The 24,399-nt window shown below is 40.2% G+C and overlaps 1 protein-coding gene across 1 annotated transcript; it reads right to left on the bottom strand.

Moving 5' to 3' along the window:
* Positions 1-1,370: 1,370 nt before the first annotated feature.
* On the bottom strand, positions 1,371-19,880 carry LOC309532970 (pancreatic triacylglycerol lipase-like; the record flags this gene model as incomplete). The annotated part of the gene is made up of 12 exons (XM_082223749.1): positions 1,371-1,526; positions 3,295-3,462; positions 7,674-7,785; positions 8,515-8,644; positions 10,436-10,554; positions 13,492-13,611; positions 13,700-13,819; positions 14,299-14,407; positions 15,477-15,611; positions 16,472-16,597; positions 17,119-17,351; positions 19,793-19,880. 12 exons carry the CDS (start codon positions 19,878-19,880, stop codon positions 1,463-1,465), a joined length of 1,524 nt encoding a protein of 507 aa, XP_082079875.1. The 3' UTR covers positions 1,371-1,462.
* Positions 19,881-24,399: the final 4,519 nt, after the last annotated feature.

The raw sequence follows: 24,399 nt of genomic DNA, 5'->3' as shown, positions 1-24,399 counted from the left end.
TTGTCTGTATCAAACTCTGTGGGGAAGATGATTTTCTAAATTAAGTGGCTTTCTCTCCAGTGTGAATAATCGACGCTTCTTGGGATATTAAAAGTCCATTTTCAAGGCATACACAGATAATTACATCCCGATCAAAGGAGCTCTTGCTAACACTTTATGCTTAGCTGAGATGTGTGTGTGAGAGAGAAAACAATGAACAGTTTAACAGAGTCTTTCATGGGGTTTTTTTTTGCATATTCATAATTGAACCACTATATTCTGCAACTAGATTGTTAAACACAACAAAATAACTTCCTCACATACTCATGAACAGCTATTCTATAGCTCTATAGGTACATAATGATGACTGGCCTGGAAAGCTAAAAGTGACAAGAGCCTAGCATTGGATGAAAACAATCACAAAATTCCCATAATTTTTTTTTTAAAAAATAGCCCTGGGGTTCTCTTCCTCTCAATCAATTTTTGGCTTTGTGGCTGAATATCCCTCTTGGCTGTCTTAAAAGCTTTGCAGTCCAATCTAGTCCTTCCCCAATCCTTAGCTTGGGTGGAGAGAGAGTCCTGTATGTGAAGGGGAGATGTACAGCAATAGACTGTTTTATGCCATTGATTTGGCGCCATCTGCAGCTTTGATTAACATACATTCTATTCTTTCATTCAAGCCATTTATAAAGATATTGAGCAATGCAGTACCCAAGACCAAACCCCAAGGCACCCTCCTTGCTGCTTCTCTCCAGGTTGACAAGTTGCTGTTGATGAACGCTCTTTAGGTACAGTCCATCAACCTGCTTGTCCATTTCCACTGCATTTCTTTCAATGGGATGTGTATTTGGATGCAAGTAGTTAAGCTTAACCGGTGCTTTTCTTCTGTGTGTACTCAAAGGTATGCAGTACCGGCACCTTGATTTTCTAGAAGAAAAGCACTGGTTAAAAGTGTGACAATTACTGTAACAACTTCATGGTGAGTACTGGAACCTTTTTTCCTTGAAGAAAAGCACTGAGCTTAGCTATATTCTGTAGTATGCTGGATTAAAGGCCGGTAACCAGTGCATATACAGTTTCTCAACCTGCAAAGGATGCTCTATTCATATTGATAGGGATAACACACATATATTTGCATTTTATGAAAAGGGATCTGTGCCATCCATTACAATTAATTTGGCACTTCATATATTCACGAGCGCATGAGGCTGGAATGTGCCTCCTCTAGGCAAACATTCCCCTGCAGTTTTGCTGCTGTGGACTATTGCAGCTTAGTATGCCTATGTTTGGGTCTTTTAAATGGAAAAAGCAACATTTTCTTTTTTATAAATTAGTCATCTCTTTCACATTCTAGTACAGAAAAATTATCACATAAAATAATACAAAAGCAGTTAACAGCCAAATGTCCTAGAAAGTGGACTGCGGAGGATTATGACTTTTTATTAAGATTTGCATAAAAGCTTTTGCTATTTTTTCTTGTTATTCAGCACGGTGTAAGTGTTTGCAGAACATCTTCTCTCACTGTGTCACTACCACAGAAATTGTATCTGAGGATTAAAAAACACATATATATTCATTAGTTTAAAAGTGTTAATGTTTCATTTTTATTGCAAGTCCATTTTAGTAGAATGTTTTAATTTTGCATCATACGCTCCTAGAAAATGTAATAAATACAGAGTGTGCATTTATTTAATTTTGTATCAGCATTTTTTATAATTGTGTTGATTTTATCTTCATCTATTGAATATCTCTAATGCTAGAATAATGCTGGTTATTTAAAGAACATTCTAAAAGGTTACTTAAAGAATCTTTGGGGGGGGGATTTAAGGCCCAGGCTTTTTGCAAAAGGAATATTATACATCACCACATTGTATCCCATTCCAGGGCCTTCTTATGTCACTGGGACCAATACTAAAGTACCGTATTTTTCGCTCTATAACACGCACCTGACCATAACACGCACATAGTTTTTAGAGGAGGAAAATCCGTAGGCATGCCACCCGTAGGCATTCCCTCCATAACACGCACAGACATTTCCCCTTACTTTTTTAGGAAGAAAAAAGTGAGTGTTATGGTGCAAAAAATACGGTACTTATTTCCTGCAAGGAACTACCCATGTTCATTCATTCTTATACTTTGATCATATTTGCAACGTCCATGCAAACATCTTACAAAATTCCCAGCAGTGCACTAAGGCAGGTGTTAGGAACCATTAGCCCTCCAGAGGTTGCTGAACCACGACTCTCATCATCAATAGTCATTAGCTGCTGGGGCTGATGAGAACTGTAGTTCAACAACATCTGGAGAACCAAAAATTTCCCACATCTGCACTAAGGGAAGGTTTTAGGGGCACACTCAGCAGAAATAATTGGAAGGTTCCCAAACACAGTAGGGCTGCTTGATTGCACTTTAAACTAAGTGAAATTAGACACCTTACAATCTAACCAAGGGAGGCCCATAAGACCACAAAGTCCAGAGGGAAGGGCCATAAGGCAATTCACTTCAGCGGCTAACATTGCCTAACTGAATGAATAATGATAACTGAAAAACCTACATTTAAATGTCCATTCCTAAAGATACTTATCTGGGAGCAACCTTTGCTAAACTTAATGGAGCTTATTTCTGAGTAGACATGCAGGGGGTTGCTGTTCATATAATTTATTGCTATAAAATTAAATTAATTTTAAGTAACACATTGGACACACAGGGGTTTCTGTGTAAGAATGTATAAATCTGCCCTGCACAACTATCAGTTTTAAATGCAACACCCTAACAATAGCTAAATCAAAACCACAAGAGTCAAATTATGTTCAACATACACACTCTTTCCAATACTATTTTAAAACATGTACGCAACCAATGCCACGGCTAAGAGAGATGTGAGACTATGACTGGCCCAAGGTCACCCAGTGAGCTTCATGGCCGAGTGGGGATTTGAACCCTGGTTTCTCAGGTAGGTCCTAATCCGATGCTAAGCACTACACCACTGGTTGTGTAGCATGAATGGCTAGCCTGCGGCCTTTCAGACATTGCTGGACTCCAAATCCCATCATCCTTGACCATTTACCATGCGGGTCAGGATTGCTGGGAACTGTAGTCCAGCAACAATGGAAAGACCACAGGTTTAGTCACCCCTAAATTTGTCTTTAAAGTATTCAAAATATACTAAAAACAGGCTACTGATTAGTATCTTTCTCCTCAAAACTCTCCTGCAACAGTGTTGGGCCTCTGGTCTATTTTGAAGATAATTGTATATCTTTAATAGATATGTATGGGTTGGTGCTTTTTTGTATAAAACAGCAAATGGATACATACACTGTCCCATCTTCTCCATCCTGTACTGTAATCTTTGCTGCTCCCAGTTTGGGCAAAGTTGGATTTATGATATTGTTGTTCCACAGAAATTTAACCTTAGTAACTGATCCAACATTAAGTTGTACATCAATTAGGTGGGTATAAGTTTCATCAGGTTGGAGTTTCCCCCTTGGAGAGAAAAAATATGATACAAATACACAAAGAGGTTCTTTTTTAAAAACACTTATACATACATATGTCCATCTTCTCCATCTTGCACCTGAATCTTTGAGGCTCCCAGTTTGGGAAAGGTTGGGTTTATGATATCATTGTTCCAAAGGAATTTAACTTTAGTTACTGCTCCAATATTGATGTCTATGTCGGTGAAGTTGGTATGTATAGTGCCAGGCTTCAACATTCCCCTTGAAAAATAAAAACAGGTAAGTGATTTCCTTCATTATTGACTGATCATGCTGTGTCATGGTGAAGGCTAATTGACACAAGAGGATGTGTTGGCCATTGGTCCAGCCACTGTGGTTTCTAGGATGTTGTGTTCACAAGTGCATCATGTACTATTCGGTACCTAACATTGTAAGAGGTAACACACATAATCAGATTTGAACATCTCAATGGTGTTGTCACATCTGAAGATACCAACACATTGATCTGGCTTCTTTTCCATCAGCTCCTGAGAATTTCACTTGCAATGCAGAAAGGGTGAATTCAGGCAACCACTAAGTGAGAAGAAGGAATGCAAGAGTTTACTGCAAGAGTGGCCTGCAGCTCTTGCCCACATGGTAACCCTAGGGTTCCCATCCTCCGTCGACTGTTTTGAAAAATTGGGATTACTCAAGTAGGATGATGAAGCTGGGTTTAGTGATTATGGACAACCACCTCTTAAGTTAGCACAGTAAGGTGAAAAATAGGGAACAAGGCACACAATCGAGTATGAGCAAAAGGTGCAAGGATTACTATTGCAATATGTACATAAGAAGAGAATTCAATTTTAAACTTTCCAAAAATATGGAGAAATGTAGTAAGATAACAAGTAGCCAGCAAGAATGGTGAGAACCAAAAATCATGTGACCAGCAACAATACCAAGACCCAGATGCTTTTCAATCCACTAGTGGTCTTGCTCAGCAATTAGCGTTGTTGTTGTAATATAAATTTATTTATTTATATGCCACCCTTCACCAGAAGATCACAGAGCAGTTTACCACAAAACACAAAAATTACCACAATAACAAACAAAAACAATACCTCACCCACCCCAGTTTAAAAGGCCATAGACTCTGAAATGCCTCATAAATTGGAAACTGCTTTATATAATGTCAGATAGTCCATTTGGGTCAGTATACACAAATCTCAATGTTGAATGTTACTTGAGGTGAATCATTTGACTGGTCTTTATAGATATCGTGAGCTGACCTGTAAAGTATACAAGTCTGACTAGACCTGACTTTGCCAGACTAAGGTAAAAACCCTAGTCTGATGAAAAATTATTGACAGGAAAGTATCTTATCCATAGATTTTTGTGTGGAGATCTATAGGTGAATATGTCTTGCTCTGAGGTGCATTCCAATGCCCCACATTGATTCTAGGCAAGTTTATTTCAAGAGGAAGCAACACTACCACATCTCCACATGGTTAGAATCACCACAGCCAACTAGCACCTTTAAAGTGTATAAATTATACAAGATGAGGAGAGGAGAAGGGGATCAGGGGGGCAGCCCCTCCCCTGACCTGCTTTTGAAGATTGGAATGGAACAGTAAACACAAAGGCTCTTTGAAAAAACACAAAGATCCTAAAAACTATGACAGCTTTATCCATGTAGATCTCAAAAGGTCCCTCAACTCTATGTATCCATGGAAGACATGACATGGGCAGCATATATAGTTGGATAAGCATAGGCTCATTTAAGAAAGCCTACAGTCCTTCAGGTGATTTGGAGCAGATTATTATGCAGTATTGCCTGGGGAGGTGCGAAACCTGCCAAAGGAATGCTATAATCCCAGTAGATAATGTATTGTCTAGACCACGATGGAGAAGAATGAGGGCCAAATGCATGAAAGGGATACAAAAAATGTGCACTATATATGTGTGGGTTTGTTTACTACTGTGTGCCAGAGTTTCTTTCCCCCTCCACCATGCTTATATTGCATGACAGACAGGTGATATTTGGCTTAGATTAAAATGATTTATTGTAGAAATCATTTAAAATGTCCCTGCTATTAAATCTACTTTTCAGCACTAAAACACGTTGCTGCTGGCTAAACTAAATAAATAGCAGGCTGGAAAGTGACATTTTTGAATAGCTATAATGTACCAGGGCTTTTAGCTCAGACAGTCACAGCAAACAAAAAGCGGAAGCTTAAAATCACATTTCGGAAAATACCAGAGGGGCGTTTTCTCCCTCTTAACGCAGATGACATTTGAAAATAGAGTGACTAACGTGAAAAAGTGTGGGTGGTATGTGTTCTAAATAATTTATGAGACCAGGACAGTATTTGACAAACAAAATTCTACAGCATTGGAAACTTTGGAACTCCTGCCTATTGACATCAATTAGGCACCGTTGTTGTATTCCTTTCAGCACCTGAGAAACTAAAGAGAGAAACATAAAGAGAGAAACTACCACCTACATGGCAATGGTTAACTGACATTATTGATCAGTTTCTGCTAGAAATAGTGAGGCAAGTGCCTCAGGTGGCAGACACTGGAGGGCTGGCTGTTCCTCCTGAAACCCTGGGTCATTCTCCTCTGTTGGAAGACATAACTGGGTCTTCCACATGGCTTCTTCCAAATCCATTAAACTAGGCCGCTGCCCTTGGATACTGTGGGGGATAGCTGTCCCATTGCCAGAGCTGAGGTAAATTTCAACTGCCACACCAGTTGGCTTATGGACATGGGGAGGGTTCTTGTCATTTGCATCAGGGGCAAAATGTATTGGGCTGGCCCTATCATTGATGATCTTTTTCAAGAAATTTGAGTTGCCAACTAACCAGCACTGGTTTGAGGCTAGGCCACGGAGGGCCATTGTCAGGGTTGGGTCACTGTTGGCTGTTGCCAAGCAACCAACTGTGGCAGGGAGCTGGGTCATTTATTCCGCCCTTTCCTCAGTCACCTGAGGAACTGTATTTAAGTTTAATACTGATTATAAATAATTCCAAGTCAGGCACTCACAGGGAAATGTGCAACTTTGCCCATGATGTTAAACTGGGGGCAGAAAAGTGTAAAAGAGGGCAGGGTTCCTGCAACTTTACAGCTGAGCTGAAGAGGGAATTTCAGCAGCTGTAGCCTGCATGACTACTACACAACTATTAAAAGAAGGTGCATATGCCCCATGCTCTTATGGACCCACCCATCTTAAACAAAAACTGCAAATGTACTGTGAAAACCACCACAACAGGGTGACTGGGCAGCAAAATGGCCAAAAAGAGTTCCTGTAATTCAAACTGATGTGGATTAGGAAACACCCTGATTTGATATACAGTGGTACCTCGGGTTACATACACTTCAGGTTACATACGCTTCAGGATGCAGAATCCGCTAACCCAGAAATAGTGCTTCAGGTTAAGAACTTTGCTTCAGGATGAGAACAGAAATCGTGCTCCGGCGACGTGGCAGCAGCAGGAGCCCCCATTAGCTAAAGTGGTGCTTCAGGTTAAGAACAGTTTCAGGTTAAGTACGGACCTCCGGAACGAATTAAGTACTTAACCCGAGGTACCACTGTATATGATCCCTAAAGTGTCAGTAATTAGTAAATTTTGTAACCTTTAGTGTGCAATCCGAACTCCTGGCACAAAGGTTGGAGGGCTGGTTTAGGCTTATCAGCTACTATACTTTGACTGAGTTAGGATCCAGCGGATCCTTGGCTAACCCAGCTCTGTCCCTTTCTGCCCCCACGAATGTCTTCTTTCAGGGGCTTTTGCTTGCATTTGCCTGCCCACATTTTGGCAGGTATAATAGGGCTTTTCATACTGGAAGGGTGCACCTCACTCTGGTAGAGCCTGGCAGAGCTGAGTAGAGCTGAGCAGAGCACACTTGAGAAGCAAACTGGGTTTTTGCTGCTCTGTTATTTGTGTTTATTTTTTCATTTGTATCTGTATTTTTTGTTAACTACCTTAGAGGCTTTATTGCAGAAAGGTGGGTCATAAATTCAATAAACAAGTAGGCTAACCAAACAGAAAAGAGCTCTTGAGGTTAATGTAGAAAACTCCAGTTGCTAGAAAATTGTTAGAAGATGAAATAGAATGTATCGTAATGCAATATGAATCTGTTGTTTAGCTTTATTTGCATTTCTGTTCACCCCCTATGAAAAGAAAAAGAGAAACAGAAAAGCAAATGTCAAGTAGGAACACATATTTTAAAATCTAATTTTCTACCCACCGTACTTACTTGAAAATCTGATATTGCTTTGTGTTCCCTCCACTTCCATATAGGGCAATATTTATGTATCCACGGACACTGCTTCTTCCAGACAGAGTGACTGATATTTTGTACCTCCAACCTGAACAACACAAATAGCAAGATTTTGATTTTCATCAGGCAAGTTCCTATGATTCTTGACATTTAATTCTTCTTCGTCTTAATTTTGTGTGTTGATATCAGATATTTCTTTTATGTGAAGGATTCAGACCAGAGGAACTTTAGCCATCATTTGCAAAACCAAATGTATTATGCAATATCCTCTTTCACTTCAAGTTGTGGAATTAATTGAATACTTCTCTAGGCAAAGAGTATGGCTCCAGGCTATAGTTCCTGGCTAGGGCAAGTGCTTTGCATGCGGAAGGTCCCAGTTTCAATCCCTGGAATATCAGCTGGGAACAGCTGGAAAAAAACTCTTGACTGAATCCCTGGAGAGCTGCTGACTGTGTAGACAGTACTGAGCTAGATAGACCACTGTGAATCAGAACACAGGTGCTCTGAATTATGGCACATTTGGTGTACATCTGTTTCTGATCTCTGTGCACAAAAGCTTGCTTTGTGTGTGGCTCTTGCTTGCTGAAACACTACACCTGTCTAGGCACAATTTAGCAGCATCTGAAGTGTTGTCTTGGCTTTTGGGAAAGATGCTGCCTGTTATCTAGGATATTTTTTGCTCCACATACAAGATGGAAATCCAGACCAATAGAGCAAACTGTAATCTTTGTAACAAACTATTGTTTCATACAGTTCTCTGAGCTGCCAATATAGGATGAAGGTCAGCCTTCAGAGTTTACTCCAAAAGTGAACTTACGGGCAAAATCCTTGGCATCTCCAGTGTTCAGATAAAGCTTTGTAAATGAAGAGGTGAATCTGCCTTTAGATTCAATTGCATAGTGACCCATTTTAGGGCATCCACCATTTGGACATGGGAAGCAGCCATCCTAGTGAAAACAGGAAAACTCATTTTATTCATATTGCAACAATTATTTCTCTCACTTGTTGCACTGTTAGGAAGCCATACCTAATAACTGTTCAACACCTCTTTCATTGTCCTGCCCTGGACAATTGACTGCTTGTTGTGGCTCAAAGATCAACTTGGAGGTCACGTGCCGGGGTACTGCCAGGTTCTTTAAGGGCCCAAGACACAGACCCATGACACAAATTTGCATATGCTACTTTTTATGTACAGATTCCCTTTGGCAAATTAAGCTCTCCACTATGGAGTGTGCCAAGTTGTCCTGTAGGCAAAGTGGTGCTTTTTAAAAGGTATTGCAAAGGCAGGACACCCAGGGCTGGTGCAAAAGTCCTCCTGGCCCACTCACTAATGCCATACCTGACCCATGCCATATTCTCAAGACATTTCAGAAGCAAATTAATACATAGAAGAGAATTAAGGCAGCCTGCTGTCCTTAAACCTATTATAAAAGTCAAAACACAATATCATTATAGAGCCTTTGTTAACTAAGCCTTGATTCTACAATTCACCTAATCTGCAAGCATTAATTGTGTGTGACCCTTGAAGTTGTTCTCAGTGGTCTACATTATAAGAATGTTTGCATGGTTGATAACCCTTTAAGTTTAAGATGACAGAAGTTACATTGTAATGTCTTTCCCTTTGCCGTGGGAAAATAGCACCCTAGAGTTTATTTTAGGACTTTTACATTTGAAGAAGTTGACAGTTCCTGTTCAGAAAACAATGACAATAGTAATATGAATCTAGATTCAGGTAGGTAGCCATGTTGGTCTGATGCAGTCGAAATAAATAAATAAAAATAAAAAATTGTCCAGTAGCACCTTGGAGACCAACTAGGTAGTTCTGGGTATAAGCTTTCGTGTGCATGCACGCTGAAGAAGTGTGCATGCACACAAAAGCTTATACCCAAAACTACTACTATTTATTTCAATAGTAATATGAAGTTAATGTTAATCAGTCTTCAATTCTCACTGTGACTGCCTTGCATCATTCTGCTACTAGTCCAGTAACCTATTCCCAAGATTCCAATTATTCTTTTATGGACCTTGACCTGTTGTACTGGTACAACTGCCTCAGAGTGAGTTGGTTCCCATGGCTTGGCATTACATGGTTGAGTCTTCACATCATGTGCTTCCTCCTCCTCTCATTCATTGTGCTTAATTGGTTACTTTCTGGTTTGTGACAAACTACAACTTACAGTTGCATCCCAGCTGGCAAACTATGGTTCGCACTTGCCCTCCAAACCAGGAATGGAACTCATGATTTGCAACTGGTTTGCAGTCCCAGCATGGAGGGTAGTTGAAAACCAGTTTTCTTATTTGGATATACCGGTAATTGCAAACAATTATTTGAAGCAAATTAAATGGCATATGAGAGGCAAGAAGGAGGATGAGGAAGACCATGTGAGCACAGGTCTTGTTCCCGTTCTTCCAGTGGCGTAGCGTGGGGGGTGCAGGGGAGGGCCGGCTGCACCGGGCGCAACATCTGGGAGTTAGGGTTAGGGGGCGCAAATCCACGGGTTAGGGGGCGCAAATCCACAGGTTAGGGGGAGCAAATTACTTGCCTTGCCCCGGGTGCTGACAACCCACGCTACGCCACAGCGTTCTCCTAAGGCATGGTTTGGTATTACAAATGACCAGTCTTTTTCTTCACACATAGTGTCAAGGGATCTTAGCAAACTGGAAAACAGCATTCTACTGCATGTGCATGATGAAGCAATAACATGAGGTGTTACTCCTGAGATACACAAATAACATACCGTTTCAAATAAGTTGTATGCTGCACAGGGGTAACCCAAAAATCCATCTGGGAAGACAATGCTATCTGAATAATACTTGTAGCTTCGCAAGTGGTTACAGGCCACAAAGTCACGGGTTCCTGTGCAAAAGAAACTGCTGTTAAGTGCTATAGTTTACTTTTTGATTCTTCTTTGTATCATGTGCTTTGACCAAGGCTATATGCACAGCTTCTGCTTTTATCCCCCTTTCTGGATTTAACTAAATTCTCTCTAACTGTTCACAACCACATTTCAAGCAATGGTAGATTCCAAAATACCCCCTTGTAAGATTAAGAATACATCAGCATTGGTGGGATAAGGGAAGCAAAAGATTGGTTACACTGGGTTACTTTAGCTCATGTTTGTTTTGCTGCAAAACAGCAACAGTTAGTTGCCTCTAAGGTTTATTCTCAGCTTGTTGCTTGTGGTTCATTTGGGGAAGATAAACCATGAGCCTAAGTTCAGACATAATACTAAGACCAACCATGGCTTAGGTTCCAGTAGCATGAAAACTACTGCAAAGCATCCATAGTTTTCAAAAACTGCACTAGCACACTTCTTCATTCATACTTAGCCATGGTTTGGCTTATCATTATGTTTAAATCTTAAATCTGAGATTTGACTTCTAGTAGTATCCCAGGTTTCATATCCTGTATGTAAATAGTCAATACCTGTTGCTAATATAATCCTTGATTCTTGATTCTTTTTTAACTTTGATATTCAGTGTTTGCAACAAAATTGGTATTGAACAGTTCTTCAGTCTTTGACACTCATAGGAAAAGCCACTGGAAAGTATTCTAACCCTGCAATTGGTCCCTGTATCTTTCTGAGTGGCCTGTGCTTCATTAATAGTGCACAAACAGCATTGGGTACTATGACCAAAATTAATGTTGAGGGGTGAAATCTCATTCTTAACATTCAAAATTCCCCTTGAAGGATGTGTGCAATCGGAAGCATGGAAAACTGATCTGCTTCATCCCTAGCTCATTGTATCTGTTAGTAGAATCCCTTGTTCCTTTTCAATTCCATTTTGAATAGAAAAAGACGTGATAGAATTTGATTATTTTCACTGCCAAAAGCAATAATCACAAATGCAGCAACATACCCAAATATCAAGGTCATTCCTCATATGCTAACACCATTGTCTAGCACTGCTGCCAAGAAACTAAGTAACAGAGATTAATTATGTTCTGTCCTCAATCTTCAAATCATTGGAATAGTTTAAGCTGTATTTATTTCTATCATAGGCAGCTTTTCTCAACTGAATTAATTCCTGTTTGTTTCTATTCTGTATGCTAATTAGGGAAAATATTGGATGCAACAGAACTATAATTAAGTAGGTGTCTTTTTTATATCTGCCATCATATTGACAGATTTTATGCCTGTTGAATCAGTGTAATGGAACAAGTTTTTCATAAATGAATCAGATAGGAGGTTTGGGGACATATAAGGATGACAAGGTTTGGGATATTTTACTAAGGAAGATTCATTAACACTTGCTATGCTTCTATAATGCAATCTTGATTTGTGGGATTGACAAGAAAACACACTGTTTTTATTGCTGTATGTCATGATTTCTAGCCCTGGACTATATTTCATTTTCTTAAGTTATCAAAAATTAATAGTAAATTCAAAAAATTCAGAAATAATCACACATGTACTTATATGCATATTTGCTAATTATCAAAATAAGTACATAACAGAAAACATGTACACAAATTATCTTCCTATCTACTATATATTTTGGAAAGTTGCTTATCTCTTCAGTATGGGTTGTATCCAATGCTAGTCCGAATTGATCAACTGAGATTAATAGACATGACTAATGTGGGTTCATTCATTTTAATAGGTCTGCTCTGAGTAAAAATCAGGCTGTGTATACATTACCATTAATTCTGGCTTCAGTGCACTCCCATACAACATGTTTCCTGCATCAAGAGTACATTGAAAAGTCTCCTTTCCTCTCCTTCTGCCCACCCACCAAATCTGCTCCAAAGGGTCCCCTTAAACCTCAGGATCAGATTTCTAGGGGGCACAGTGGGCTGAGGGTTCCACCACACAAGTCAAAGTCTGATGCATGAGCATAACAGCAGTGTTGGAAACAACCCATTCATCTATACAGATTTAAGCATTCTAAAGTCCTATTAATTTCAGCAGAAGAGATTTGAGTATGTATTTTATTCTCTCATGGAAGTCAGTGGGATTTAAAAGGCTAAATGAATCTACTTTTGCAAGTATTTTGGTGGTATAACATAAAAAACTAAAGAAGGTATTGAACAGTAACCTCCAGCAGACATTCTTTGGTGCCAAAACTTCTGTAGCACCAGTGCTCTGGAACTTAGTCAGCCAATCAGATAGAGGGCACCCCTATAGCCTACAGTGCTGATCTTAGTGCTCTCAGCTGACCCTACAGCAGTGGTGTCCAAACTTTTTTTGAAGAGGGCCAAATTTGATTAAATGAGGGCCATGGGGGCCGACCAAAGGGCCGACCAAAGTTGGTTGTTGACCTTTTTTTTAGGATTGAAGTTGTTGAGGTATTTTTGTATTTTTAGAATTTTGTGCCAGGAAACTGCCACAGGGGCTGGATTAAACCAACCGGCAGGCCAGATTAGGCCCCCCAAACAGACTTTGGACATGCCTGCCCTACAGCCTAAAGCTGGTCAACTCACCATGCAAAGCAATCATAAGAAGAGCCCTGTAGGATTAGGCCAAAGGCAGCATCCTATTCTCATGGAGGCCAACCTGCAAGCAGCACCTGGATTCAATAGTGCTCTCCCCACTTGTAATTCCCAGCAATTGGTATTCCTCTGACCGTGGAGATATCCAAGTAGGTGACCATCACTGACTCTTGCAGTTGCAATCAAGAGGAAACAGACATTATAAAGCTCTTCCTTATAGGCTGGTCTAGCAGTCAGCAACTGATTGAAGTAACTGTGCAATCCCTCCCCCATCTCTATCTTTAATCCAGCCTTTGGACTCCAGTCTATTCATGACCACACATCCTACCTCTGTCCCTGTTTCCCTGATTTGATACATACCTTCCCAGATTCCATCAATGTCAACTATTTGTGAAATAGGATTCTTCTTACATCCCGGCATATATTCTCCTCCATTTGGATAAAAATCAAGGTGTCCTATAGCTTGACTTATACCAAACCCTGGAAAGTTCATAGCAGATAAGTATATGTTAAATCTGAAAGATTGCATGCATATTATTGCACATGTTGTATACTGCAGTCAACTTACCCAAGTATGGAATGGTTGGGGCTGAATCAGTATGAATAATGTCAACAAAATCAGCGTGACTTTTATCCAGTCTGACCTCAGTTGGCGTGCCTTGAAAATAGGGTTGAGCAGGATCCAGTCCTATAAACATTTAAATGTTTGTTTTAAGAGATGAAAATTTACGGAATATGTTGAACCACAGTTAACTGAAGTAACAACTAACAACATATTATTGGAAATGGGAGCGGAGCTGGGAAAATTCTGATTCCCATCAGAACAACTTTGCATTCAATTATTTGCCAGGAAATCCCCTCAGACAAATTATCTGAACCTGTGCAGGATTGTAAAACATCTGTAACTGCACTGATCCTGAAATATGCCTATTCTTGTATCTCCAAGGCAGTGTTATATTGCTGGGCTTTCAAATGCCATTCTACAGTAGACCAGGCTACACCCAACAGCAACACATGCCAAAGTACATTCACACTTTCCCATTCATTAAACATTTTCCTCCCAATATACTATATTAAACTACTATAATTACATAAGTACAACATGGAAGATAAGATTCAAAGTCCATATTGATTGTCTTGATACCGATTTGCATTGCACCAACTTACCAGTTATTCTTCCAATTCCTGGTACTCTTCTTCCCATCTCACCACCTGCATGTGCCCCAAGGCTGTGGCCAATGAAATGAACCATGGATGGAGAGTATCCATACTTTGACTAAAAAAAAGAGCAATTGTAAAGAAAACAGCATACACACTGGTAGATGTGTGTTATGGTTCATTCAGTTTGTAACTCAATCTACACAAACCTTTATCCTTACAAGCTGAATTCAGCTTGGAGCCACTCCATGTGCGAGAGAGAAAGGGGGAGGGGGAGGGGGAGGGGGAGACTGACTTTACGGGTAGCTTAAAGGTGCTGAAGGACATTGCAAAACTACAGAGTTGAAGAAAGACATAGCATATTTTTGGATTTCATATCTTTTAAATAAGATGCCAGCTAGGTTAGATCAACTTTCCTCCATATGGTGCCCTCCAGCTGTTTTTGATCACAACTCTCATCAATCCTAGCCAGTACATTGACTGGGGATGATAGGAGTTGTAGTCCAAAACAGCAGGACACCACAACATTGGTGAAGGCAGCATCAGCTCTTAACTGGTGCTTGTTACTTAGCACAAATAATATATATTGAGATGGTCTGTAGCTCAGTGGATATAATACCTTTTGGATTTTGACACAGGAGTTCTGAATTTTGTTCTTAGCTGTGGACTTCTGCTTGGTGGCATTGGGAAAGTCACAATGGTTATTTTGTTTCATTTCTAAACCATTTGTATGTTATCTATGTATTTATTTTATATTAAGGGTTCTATTTTTGTCTGACTGCTTTGCATATTGCTGCATTAAATTTGAATCAAGTGCATAATTAATATATGGCTTTGCAAATCTTGCCCTAGTGCTTGCGGTAGTCAAGAATGCATATTTAAAACTGAATACTAGGATTATACTTCCTTGCTAAAATTTCAATATTGGCTTAGCTATAAGTGACAACCTTTTCCTCTCCCCAACAAAACATCTTCCCGGAATATGGTAACTGAATTTTGACACTAAACTCACTCTGTCCACCAGAAGATATAATAAATTGTTTCTTGTATAAAATAATGCTTGGAAAAGTATTTGGGTGGGGTTTTTTGCCCAGGTTTTATCAAATGATTTAATCTTTCTTGTCACGGATGCCTTCCAGTAACTGTAGGATTCATAACTATGGCATAGTGAATGGAACTGCTCTTACCTGAAGGACATTTACAAAGTAGGCCACTTCAGCTCCCACCACACGGATATTGTTCGATGCTTGGGTGTATGGACACCTGGAACCACTACTCCAGTCTATGCAGATGCAGTTCACATCTTCCACTTGAAACATCCTCTGATGCAAACAGAGTAAAAACAAACTTGAGGGACAGCGTCCTGGCTCCACAAATCCTGAATGTTCTCTTTGTGCTAAAGCACCACTTATCCTATTATTCACAGAATTGTGCTACTGTAGCCACCTTGGCTGGCAGCTGCCTTAGGCCATTTTACCTTTGTCATGTTTCATCGTTCATTTCCTTGTGTTATCTATTTTCACTATACTAGCAAAGTTTGGAAGCAAGTGCTACTCCTAAGTAGCCACAGTGGCACCACACACACACACACACACACACACAGGAGAGGTATTAGCATACTTGTAGAAACCCCAAGGTTTCCAGCAATACAAAAAAGATGCAACATGCAACCCTGATTTTCAAACCCTCCGAGTCCAATGATCACTGAATGATGAGTGTTGAGGAGGTGGAAACTGGAGAAGGGAGGGGAAATGGAACGGAGTATCCTAAAAAATGGCAGGGTTGGCTGGCTGGAACCCTGAACAAGAGCACTCCACACTGCAGCATTTCTAGGCCCCACATGGCCTAACTGTTTTGCAAGTGAGTCAAGTAAGAGGAAAATCACTTCATATTTTAAGTATCAGAGCCTCAGAAGCATTTGAGTGTGACACATCTGGCTTCATTTTAGGGTACTGGATGACATGATCTTTAAGTCCCTCCAAGAAAATACTTTAGTTAATCCTGACAAATGAAAATCTGAACTCACAATTAAATACAAGTTCATAATTCTTATGGTTGTTGTTGTTGTATGTTCCCTGTGGCAAATTGGTGACAGGCAAAGAGCTATGATAATTGTGAGGGCTATGTGTCTGGATATGAATGTATTTCAGAGCTATTTCATGAAAGTTACATTGTACTGTACCTTGCACATGTCTGACAGCCAGTTTTCTTCACCTTGATCTACAAATCCATGGGTAATGAAGCGAGTTATCTTGCTGGCATTAAAGTTTGAATAATCAATTGTTTCTGGATTAATTGCAGTGATTTCCTGTGAAAGGTATGAAAGAATATAAACTTTAACTGCTTCTCCCAACCCATCTACAACTGAGTGAAAGTACCAAACACCATCCATAATGACTGAGATGTGTTTTAATTCACCCACACTGTCTGTGAATTTCTATGTTTCACAGAGGTGTTTCTCTGAGGCCACCTCCAGATGACCTGCTTTTTGAGCACTCATCCTGATTTGTTTGCAGTGAGATTAGATGGTGTTGGCCATTTAACAGGCATTCATTAAGATCTGAATGTAGGGATGTTAGACAACATTGTTCAACACTTTCCAGTTCATTTTTCTGCCACTTTCCTTATTGCAAAAAAATCTTATACTTTGGGAGAAGTGGGTCTGCAGGGCAAGACCTCCCAGTCAACTATAATTGTGCCACCTGAATTTGCCCATATGTGATTGAATCCTACCTGAAAATAGCAAGCCTGGAAGTGCCCTTAGAGTATTATCCCCTTTTATTCTGTGTATGGGGAAATCTTGCGATTTTACATGGTTGTAGGCCTTACTTGGAAGTTATTAGGGTTCTGCTTTGTGTAGAGAAGGAAGCGAGTGTTTATTCTTGTTGGGGACCAAGGTAACTTTGCGATTGGTCGTTGTACAGTTCCAGCCCATGGTATATCATCTGAAAAGCAGCCCAGCCGGTCATAGCAGACTTCTTTTCCTGTTATATGGGGAGCAAATAACCAAAGCGTGAGTGACCAAAGTACTAAAAGAATTCCCAGTCTGTCCTTTTTTGATGTTCAGGCAAGCTCATGTGAAATAAGGCAGTTATTTAAGACTGCTTCCAGCAATTGTCTCATGTTCAGAATAGTGGCACAATATAATGCAGAAGGACTTGTATGTGTTAACGGAGCAATTGGTTTGTGAATAAAATGTTTAGATAGGTTCATCTTTCCATTTTGGTTTCTTTCTGTTTTCATTTTTTCAATCTTAAATTTCAATCTTTAAAATTAAAATTCATCAGCATTTAGCATAAATTTCTCCAAAAATACACACTTTTATGTAATTTGGCCAATGCAAACATTTTTGTAAAGCCATTTTCCTTAATATACTGCACTTTGATGTGTTAATTTCAATAACAAATGCCTTTTATACTTTACCCTAGTATATGCATTTTTGTACACATCACTTACCTGAACAACTGCATTTAAAATATTTTATGGTAAGATAAGGTTAAATAAATTAAGGTAATTTGAATAACAGAATATGGGGAAAGATGGGAAGGATCTGTCGAGTTAATTAATAGGTTAAATTGTTAAGATAAATTATTTAATAAAAATTGAGAAAGATGGAAAGAATTTGCTGAAATAACTAACTAAACTAGAATACGAAAAGGGAGGTGTGAGGAGGTCAACGAAACAAGCAAATGGAAGTTATATGGGATTTGTGCCTTCCCCCCCCTTCTTTTATTTTTTATTTTTTATTGTATTGTTGTATTGGTTTTTATGTTTTGCGTTTTTTCTTCTTTTTATGTATTGTAGTGTTGCTTTTTATTTTTTTCCCTGTAATTCTGAAATTATTAATAAATATTACTTTTTTTAAAAAAAAGATATGGCGGAGATGGGGGGCCACTAGGGGGCGCATTGGAAGATGGCCGACAATACCATCTCTCCAACCCACATGGGGTAATTAAGAGGCTGTTATGGGAGTAGGCAGCCTCCCTTGTTGCCCCAAGGAAATGGAGAACACTGCCCTTGCCTGCTGTGCCCATAAATCACCCCCTAATTCGAAAGAAGAGGGTGAGGGCCCTAGGCAGAATGCCCCCGTGTGGACCTCGGCTCTCCTGGATGCTGTCTCTGATTGTGCACTAGTTGCAGCAATTTGGAATAATTAATTACAAAAGAAGCAAATGCACATATTTCAAGTGAAGAAGGGGAGTGAAGTCTGCTAATTTAAGTGACCTCTGCGAAAGAAGACGGGCTGGAGAAACAGGAATATTTTACGATGAAGATACACCAAAGGCTGGGTATGCTGACAATGGGGCTGGATGGGGGGGGAACCTTTTTTACTTTCCTTCTATGTGATTTACAAGAACCCCTCCTCATTAGAATCGTCGGTTGAACTGACCCAAGCAGGATGATTAAGGTCTGTGTGGAGATAAACTTTAACCAAAAGTATGCTTTATGGAGACCGAGAAGCAATAAGAGCTTTTGGGAATGGCGCAGCAATTAATTCGGAGTCGCCATCTTGCCAAAGGATTTATAGCCGGGAGGAAGAACGGACTTGTTTTCAGACTGCATTCCTAGTGAATCTCCTCAGAGGTTTTGAGAAAGGAGGCAGATTGGTGAAGATTAATGAAGCTAATACTGTTTTGATGTATGGAAGTGATGTTATATGGAAAACGTCTGGATATGGCTACTGGATAAAAAAAAAAAATATCCACGCAGGATTACAAACTGTTCTAACCAGCTTGCGGAGACTATCAGAGGTCACAAAGAGAAAGTAAAAATATATGAAAATAGCAACAAGAGATGTGGAAAAATAATAAGAAAGGACTGGATAGTACTGTGAACATCATAAGGTTAGATTTGTGGACATTAAAACAGCAGTAAGAAGCAAGAAGTTGATTGGATCCCTTTGGAACTTGAAATATGGGTACCCCCAACAAAAATTTAAAATTCGGCTGTGTAATTTGGAATTTATGTAATTTGGTTTGATTTGATGTGATTGGTCGGTTAATAAAAAATTATTCTTAAAAAAAAATTGATATGGCGGAGATGAAAAAATACTGCCTTTGCAGTAGCTGCAACCTGCGCCTCCATGGAGAGGGAGGCGTCGAAGGTTTCACCCAAACTCTTGACAGAAGGCACTGGCACAAGTTGAGCCCCCGCAAGAGATGGGAGTTGTCCCCCCAACCCCATGCCGTCCTGACCCACCAGTGGTCCTCTGTCTTCAAAGGGTTTAACTTCAACAGGCTCCCACACAGCCATCCAGCCACAGCTTCCAGACATCTGGTCAGTGTGTCCAAGGCTGACTCAGGATGGTCATCCATCAACAGATAGAGCTGGGTGTCATCAGCATATTGATGACAACCCAGCCCAAAACTCTGGACAATCTGGGCAAGGGGGCACATAAAGATATTAAAAAACATCGGGGAAAGGATTGCGCCCTGCAGCACTCCACACACCAAGCGGTGCTGCGACAACATATCCTTCCCTAGCACCACCCTCTGTCCCTTACCTGAGATAAAGGAACGCAGCCATTGTCGGACTGTGCCCTGAATCCCCACGTCGGCAAGGCAGTGGTCCAAAAGTTCATGATCAACCATGCTGAAGGCCGTCCCGACCCGCCTCAGTCCAGTTGTCTACGGATATCATCTGTTAGGGCGACCAGAGCCATCTCGGTCCCATAACCAGGGCAAAAGCCGGACTAGAATGGATCCAAAGCCAATGTTTCCTCCAGAAACCTACCAAGCTGTTCAGCAACCGCTCTCTCAATTACCTTACCCAGGTATGAAAGATTCAAAACTGGGCAGTAACTGGATAGATCTAAAGGATCTAATGGTGTTTTATTTAAGAGCGGACACACCACTGCTTCCTTCAGCTCCCCTGGGAATGTCCTTGTGCCAAGGGACAAGTTGATGATCTCACCCAAGGGGACCCGCACCTCGTCTGGGCACGCTCTAATCAGCTAAGACGGGCACAGGTCGAGGAGGCAAGTGGTGGGCCTTCCAGCTCGGAGGAATCTGTCCACATCAGCAGGGAGTATCCAGTCGAAATGGTCCAATACTGGACCCAAGGACAGTCGAGGGGCCTCCAGTTCTATTGCTGTATCCAAATTGGCAGAGAGGTCATGGCGGAGCAACAGGACCTTCTCCACAAAAAAGCTCGCGAATGCCTCACAGCTATGGGTCAAATTCGTATTTAAATTTGGCTGTCCCACTGGGGGGCGTTAAAGACCTAATCATTCTGAAAAGTTGTGCCGGGCCAGAGCTAGCAGATGAAATGGAAGCTGAGAAATAAGACTTCTTAACAGCTTTCACAGCCATCTCATAGGCTCTCAGTTTGCGTATTGTTTCAGAAAATCCAGATTAGGGAGGTTCACCTTTAAATGTGAACTAAATCAAATTTTTCTCCCATTCCTAATAATACATAATTAGGATCTAAATCCCAACACTAACTTGCACCTTAATTTCCCTCTCACCATCTCTCCATCTGCAGTAAGGAAGAACTCAGTCTCTCTTACTACTTCACTTTGGCATCCTTCAGCAGACTTACTGGGATGTGTATCACATTGTTCAGCTCCCTTTCCCTGACGCACCGTATCTCAGAGGCACATTGCTGCAAACCAACATTAGTTTGGGGATCATGCAATGCCACATTCAAAGTAACAATTGGATCTCACCTGCTGTTGCATCGAGCAGTACAAGTGCCAAGCTCCAAAAGGCAAACATCTGAAATGGATTTTTAAAAGAGTGAAAAGATAGGGCCAAAGAAAGAAGTATTAATTTTGTCAGAGTCTCAATGGCATATTGAAGACAAATACATGCACATATATATTGAGAAGACTGATACCAGTGATAATTACATAAAGGAAAAGGGTTACAGTGACAATTAATAATGCATTGCACTTGACAATTAATAATGGTATTGCACTTAGTCTTTAAGAACAGACCAACAGGCCCTTTGCCTGTTTTTGCTGCAGCAGACTAGCACAGCTACCCCTCTGGAAATTATTGATTTTGTTCTCACTGTTAAAATAGCGTTAGTGCACAGTGAAAATGCATCAGTTGCAGCGCTGACTTGATGAGATAAGATGTGACTTACTGCACCGTCTTTGGATGAATCCTTCCAGCAAAGTCTTCACTACCTACACATGGTCTTTTTATAAAGTGTCATATCCTTGGGGGCTATTATTGAAAGCAAAAAAGTGTACGAAGATAGAAACTGACGTGTATTTCTGATTAAGGTTATCATAAATACACAAAGCACGGCAAGCATATCACAGATAAAATGGACTAAGTGACCATGCAACATTCCTGAATTACATATAAATGTAAGAGCAAAGATCCTGGTTTGCTAGGGAAAGTGATATTGTCCACTCACCTGGGGCTCGGGGGGGGGGGTGTTTGCTGCACGGCGTGGCTGAAGGTGGTCCAGGGAGGCCAACATAATCCTGTGCAACCAGGAAGGGGATGGCCACCCTGTGCTGTCCAACTGGACCTTCCAGGTGGGTTGGCCTGACCCTCTAGGCCAATTGGGGCAGGGGCATGCTGGCTGCAATATGCCCACCCCTGGCATATTTAAGAGAGCAGCTTCTATTTTTATGTGTGATTTTCTTAAAAGGGAATTAAGTTCCTTTCATTGCACTCCCATGGTCAAAATATCAAGAATGTAAATGGCAATCAGCAGGACTGCCTTTGGGAAGGAGTATTCAAGGCGTCATATATTGTGGAAAAATATCAAGCCTTCACACTCCTGATTAAAGGCCTGATTAAAACTGTATATAAAGACAAGGCAATGGCATTGGAGAAGACCACAATCAGTCAGAATCTCTTCTCAACTGATCAATGTGGTGTTCTGATTGTATAGTGAGCTAACAGCATTTTTATTGTGATCACAAATTTATCCCAACCCAGTTAATAAGAAAGCACAAGAAACTAGCTTTACCGGGAAAACATAGGAGAAGCAGCATTACTGAAGTCAAAACTTCCAGCATTCCATACTTCTTCATTCTTTCACGTTCTCTCTCACCTTCATGCCAACTCTATACATTCTGCTTCCACAATGTGTATGGAAGAAAGCAGAAAGTAACCTTTTAAAAACGTGGATTGCATGTTTTGCAGCAACTCCCTTAATAGGTGCTGAAATGTTCTACTGGAAAAAATACTTAACTGTTCTTCACAGCTTTCACTTCTGAAGCTTCTAAAACTTGGAGGGGTCAGTTTTCAGCCTGTGCTTGCAAACCATCATTCTCACATCCTACCATAGTAATAGGGGACCTGCATTCATCTGAAAAAAACCTAACATGTACAGGATTTCTGAAGTATTTAAAGAGGACTTTCCCAGTTGCTTTATTTTAGAATTAAGGAAGAAGAAAGTTTTTTTAAAAAAATAACTGAAGCTGCAATTCTCTATACACTTACCTGGGAGTAATAATAGAACTTACATCCTGAGTAGCCATGTGTAGGATTGTGCTGTAAGAATACACTCCTACTGCATGTTTATCTAGACATCAATCCTATTAAGTTCATCTGAGTAAACATGGATAAGATCAGGCTGTACAGATGACAGAATTATGATTTGATTACAACGAATTAATATCCTGTACAGAGGCACTATGCAGTAAACATGTATTCTCACACCCCACTGATATGCTTGGGATAAGGTGGTACATATACCCTTTCTCTTTTTCAGGCAATTCCATTTCACCTGTGGTCTTATAGCCAGAAGCAGTATTCCTAGAATTGCATTTTATTGCAGGCTTTGGTAGCTCCAGTCACTAGATGTGTGAAGGAATAAAAGGACACCACCTGTGCACACAAATACGAAGCTGCCAAATTATATAAGAAAAGTTCCATTAAAACCAGCCGGCTGTTTTTGATTTGGATTCAGGGACTTATTCCACCTGTTGCTTAGCAAGTATGGAAGGACCTTCACCTTATTTTCTCAAAATATACTTTTGTTGTTGCTAAGATTATTGCAAATATTTTAAGACTGCTTTTCTGGTTAAACGTCCATCAAAAGCAACTTATGGTTCAAAACAATGACACATAAAAAGAACACAAATCTGAAAACCACAACTCAGCAACATTTTGTTTGTTTGTTTTTGTGTGTGTGTGTATAAAAACATAATTCAACCAGACTGCCACCTAATTAATAAACATAATACCTGGAAAGCCAACTGAAAAACATAAGTCTTCAGCATCTTCCAAAAACACTCCCACCTGGATGGCTTTAAAAGAGGATTGGACAAATTCATGGAGGATAAGGCTATCAATGGCTCTGTCTTCAAGGAGCAGAAAGAACTGTATGTTCATAAATGTTGCTACAGCTTGTTTTGTTTTGTTTTTCCTGAAGAGGAGCAAATCAAAATCTGTAAAGGTAATAGGGGACTTTGCATTTTGACAGACTGATCTCACCCTCTGAAGCCCCCCATGATTTTTAGCATTGATTATTTGTAGCATATGCTCTGCCCACAGTGCTCTGCCCCATTACTTACACAATGATACAATGTGATGGGGGCTAAATGGTTTGGAACAACTGCAAGTCATTGAACTCTGGGCTTTTGTATGTGCTGAAGAGACAAAACTCACCTGCTGCAAAATATTTGAACTTATGTGCACAGGGTATCATTTAATATATATGAAATATATGTTCATTTGTCAGCTGTTGTCAGATGATGGAAGCAAGTAAACCATTAACGTGTATTGGACTTCTGCTATGTACAGAAGCAGCTTATCTGTTGCTCTCTCTTTTAAAAAACCCTGAAACCCTCACCCACCCGCTTGATTTGTAGGAGTTTTAGTTCAACAGTTCATACTGTAACCTGCAGAGTAAGCAGATAACTCTGAAGATGTGGCATGTTTCCAAGTTGCTAAAGTACTAGAATAAAAAGGGTGAAATCAATGAACAAATTTTAAGCTACAGTGCCCTCCAAGTTACTTAATCTTGAGGTCCCACAGGACCTTCAGTTTATGGAACTAGTCTTCAAAGAACCATGTTGGAAGGAAGGTAATGGAGTATTGAAACTCAGGAGTTGAAACTCAAATATGGCAGGACTGTAGTTATTGTGTTGTGTTGTGAAGATTTTGTTGTTGGCATCCATCTGTCTCGAGAGATAATGAA

This window comes from Podarcis vaucheri (assembly GCF_965113315.1).
Source record: "Podarcis vaucheri genome assembly, chromosome: 5".
NCBI lineage: Eukaryota > Metazoa > Chordata > Lepidosauria > Squamata > Lacertidae > Podarcis > Podarcis vaucheri.
This window is presented reverse-complemented; position numbering and strand designations above follow the sequence as displayed.